The sequence below is a fragment of the Nerophis ophidion genome, linkage group LG01 (assembly GCF_033978795.1).
Source record: "Nerophis ophidion isolate RoL-2023_Sa linkage group LG01, RoL_Noph_v1.0, whole genome shotgun sequence".
In the NCBI taxonomy this organism is placed as follows: Eukaryota; Metazoa; Chordata; class Actinopteri; order Syngnathiformes; family Syngnathidae; genus Nerophis; species Nerophis ophidion.
Window position 1 is genome coordinate 4104351 of NC_084611.1, and position 4706 is coordinate 4109056.

The window sequence follows — 4706 nt, forward strand, 5'->3', positions numbered from 1 at the left end:
CTTAATATGTTGGGAAGGTTTGCTATACCGACGTGTGTGTCAAGTTTGGTGAGTTTTGAAGCATGTTAAGGGGGTCAAATTACAGCGCGTAGGTGCGGAATAATAATAAAACACAGCAGTTTCAATAGGGTCCTTGGACCATGGCAAAGGACTCCCCAGGAGTCCTTTGCCATGGGCCAAGGACCCTAATTAGTGCACCAACCACAAAAACCTCCATTTGTCATGATAAAAACGTCCCTTTTTCATGACAAAGAAGAAAAAAAACAAGCAGCGTTGGTCGGGTCCGCCGTTGGCCGCCGCCGCCGTGTCCCGAGTCCCGATCTTAGTCAGACCTACATAGAAGTTTTTATTTCATCATTCTACGACATTCCTAACAGAATTTACAAGCAGTTTTGTCAGTTTTTTTTCCTAGGGGGAGCTAGAGCACAATTTTCATTTTTGGGGTTTGGTTTTTTATTGGATGGCAATTTTCACCATTCCTGATGTGTGTGTAAAATTTGGTGTGTTTTGAAGCATGTTAAGGGGGTCAAATTACAGATTGGAGTTTCTGGATGTTGTTGATAAATGGCTTTCGCTTGGCATAGCATAGCTTTAACTTGCACATTGACACCCATCCCCCCCCCCCCCCCCCCCCCCGGGCCGCAGGACAAATTATTAAGCGTTGACCAGACCGCGGATAAAAAAAGGTTGGGGACCACTGACGTAAACTATCAGATCATACCCAACTAGCAGCACTTTTTTTTTAACACAATAAAGTTGTGATCAAATAATACACACACTTTAGTAGTGGAAACTATCATTTCAGACCCAACTAACTTCTGGGCCTGGGACTTTGCAGGCCTTTCAAGTGAAGACCTTTTCCCAGACAAATAATGCCAATACTTGAAAGAAAAAAAACAATGCCAGAGTAAAAGGTGCTTGTACACATTTTAATAAAAACATCGTAGAAAAAATAAACTTTAAAAAAATTACACCCCTAGAAAAAAATACCGCGAATAAATAAAAACCTGAGTAAAAAATGTCCGTACAAAAATAGCTTGACTTCTCGTTAGTGGCGGTGGTGCGTTTGATGACGTGGGAAGAAGCGTTGTCAAGCTGGGAGCCTCTGCAGCACTCCACAGGAAGTGGACTTTCAAAGTAAAAGCGTGAGCTGTGTAACTTGACCTCTACACCGCTACTTGTTTGGTACTTTTTAACGGGAGAAATCTGCCTCAGACTTCCTCCTTCCATCTGGACTTTGGTCTTCGGTGAAAAGTGCAGTTTGAATAGAAAACTAAAAGACTTTAAAACTAAAAGCTACTTCAGACCCGACCATTTTTTGGGGATCAGGATTTGGAGGTCAGCCGCCTGAAGTCTTCCTGACTTGGTGGTCAGCCTCAGTGCAAAGCCAGAATATAATCCTTCAGTAGGTCCGGGTGGTCAGGGTCTGGTCATGGCACACCTGCCGGGCCTCCTGTAGGGTCTGAAGGACTCTCGTGAGCCAGTCCCTCAGGCCCACGATGGCCCTCAAGCCGTACATCTTCTTGGCGTAGCCGTGGTTGTCCGAGGGCGGGGGAGGCTCCTCCGTGGCCAGGAGGACCTCGGGCTGGACTTGCCGGGCCAGAACCCTCAAAAGGTTGGTTTGGCTGTAAAGACCAAACTTGACTCGGCGCAGAACCTGGCCCACGGACTCCGGGTTACCCCAGTCCTGGGTCTGGTACTGCTCCACGTACTCCATGCGCCTGCTGTACTGCACGCTCTTGGCGAAGATGTCTTGCAGCTGCTCCGGGAAGTCGGCGCCCACCACGCTGGCGTCGGGAACCTTGCTGGGCGTCACCTTGGTCAGACCGTGGAACAGTTTCTGTGACGACATCAAGTCCGCTTAGCATCGCTGACGGCCTAAACAATCAGTCTGACGCTCTTCACCATATTTGGTCAACATCCTGTGTCATGTCATGTGACATCACTGGTACTATTACATTATTATTACTACATCACTAGTACTATTACATTACTACATCACTAGTACTATTACATTACTAAATCACTATTACATTACTATTACTACATCACTAGTACTATTACATTATTATTACTACATCACTAGTACTATTACATTATTATTACTACATCACTAGTACTATTACATTACTAAATCACTATTACATTACTATTACTACATCACTAGTACTATTACATTATTATTACTACATCACTAGTACTATTACATTATTATTACTACATCACTAGTACTATTACATTACTGCATCACTAGTACTATTATATTATTATTACTGCACCACTAGTACTATTACATTAGTATTACTGCATCACAAGTACTATTACATTAGTATTACTGCATCACTAGTACTATTACATTACTGCATCACTAGTACTATTACATTATTATTACTACATCACTAGTACTATTACATTATTATTACTACATCACTAGTGCTATTACATTACTGCATCACTAGTACTATTATATTATTATTACTGCACCACTAGTACTATTACATTAGTATTACTGCATCACAAGTACTATTACATTAGTATTACTGCATCACTAGTACTATTACATTACTGCATCACTAGTACTATTACATTATTATTACTGCATCACTAGTACTATTACATTAGTATTACTACATCACTAGTACTATTACATTACTGCATCACTAGTACTATTACATTACTGCATCACTAGTACTATTACATTACTGCATCACTAGTACTATTACATTATTATTACTGCATCACTAGTACTATTACATTACTGCATCACTAGTACTATTACATTATTATTACTGCATCACTAGTACTATTACATTAGTATTACCACATCACTAGTACTATTACATTTGTATTACTGCATCACTAGTACTATTACATTATTATTACTGCATCACTAGTACTATTACATTAGTATTACTACATCACTAGTACTATTACATTATTATTACTGCATCACTAGTACTATTACATTATTATTACTGCATCACTAGTACTATTACATTAGTATTACCGCATCACTAGTACTATTACATTAGTATTACTGCATCACTAGTACTATTACATTATTATTACTGCATCACTAGTACTATTACATTATTATTACTGCATCACTAGTACTATTACATTACTGCATCACTAGTACTATTACATTATTATTACTGCATCACTAGTACTATTACATTACTAAATCACTAGTACTATCACATTATTATTACTGCATCACTAGTACTATTACATTACTATTACTGCATCACTAGTACTATTACATTATTATTACTGCATCACTAGTACTATTACATTACTATTACTGCATCACTAGTACTATTACATTATTATTACTGCATCACTAGTACTATTACATTACTGCATCACTAGTACTATTACATTATTATTACTGCATCACTAGTACTATTACATTACTAAATCACTAGTACTATTACATTATTATTACTGCATCACTAGTACTATTACATTATTATTACTGCATCACTAGTACTATTACATTACTAAAACACTAGTACTATTACATTACTATTACTGCATCACTAGTACTATTACATTACTAAATCACTAGTACTATTACATTACTGCATCACTAGTACTATTACATTATTATTACTGCATCACTAGTACTATTACATTATTATTACTGCATCACTAGTACTATTACATTACTAAATCACTAGTACTATTACATTATTATTACTGCATCACTAGTACTATTACATTATTATTACTGCATCACTAGTACTATTACATTACTAAATCACTAGTACTATTACATTACTATTACTGCATCACTAGTACTATTACATTATTATTACTGCATCACTAGTACTATTACATTACCATTACTGCATCACTAGTACTATTACATTATTATTACTGCATCACTAGTACTATTACATTACTATTACTGCATCACTAGTACTATTACATTATTATTACTGCATCACTAGTACTATTACATTATTACATTACTATTACTGCATCACTAGTACTATTACATTATTACATTACTATTACTGCATCACTAGTACTATTACATTATTACATTACTATTACTGCATCACTAGTACTATTACATTACTATAACATTGTTATTACTGCATCACTAGTACTATTACATTATTATTACTGCATCACTAGTACTATTACATTACTAAATCACTAGTACTATTACATTATTATTACTGCATCACTAGTACTATTACATTACTAAATCACTAGTACTATTACATTACTATTACTGCATCACTAGTACTATTACATTATTATTACTGCATCACTAGTACTATTACATTACCATTACTGCATCACTAGTACTATTACATTATTATTACTGCATCACTAGTACTATTACATTATTATTACTGCATCACTAGTACTATTACATTATTATTACTGCATCACTAGTACTATTACATTATTACATTACTATTACTGCATCACTAGTACTATTACATTATTACATTACTATTACTGCATCACTAGTACTATTACATTATTACATTACTATTACTGCATCACTAGTACTATTACATTACTATAACATTGTTATTACTGCATCACTAGTACTATTACATTATTATTACTGCATCACTAGTACTATTACATTACTATTACTGCATCACTAGTACTATTACATTATTATTACTGCATCACTAGTACTATTACATTACATTACTATTACTGCATCACTAGTACTA

At 35.4% G+C, this 4706-nt stretch overlaps 1 protein-coding gene across 1 annotated transcript in view; it reads right to left on the reverse strand.

Moving 5' to 3' along the window:
* Positions 1-908: 908 nt before the first annotated feature.
* The window catches only part of LOC133563318 (uncharacterized), a 7044-nt gene continuing 3246 nt past the window's right edge, over positions 909-4706 (reverse strand). Inside the window, exon 3 of the mRNA XM_061917424.1 lies at positions 909-1840. Coding sequence (XP_061773408.1) covers positions 1403-1840 — 438 coding nt within the window. The 3' untranslated portion in view covers positions 909-1402. The remainder of the gene's footprint in view (positions 1841-4706) is intronic.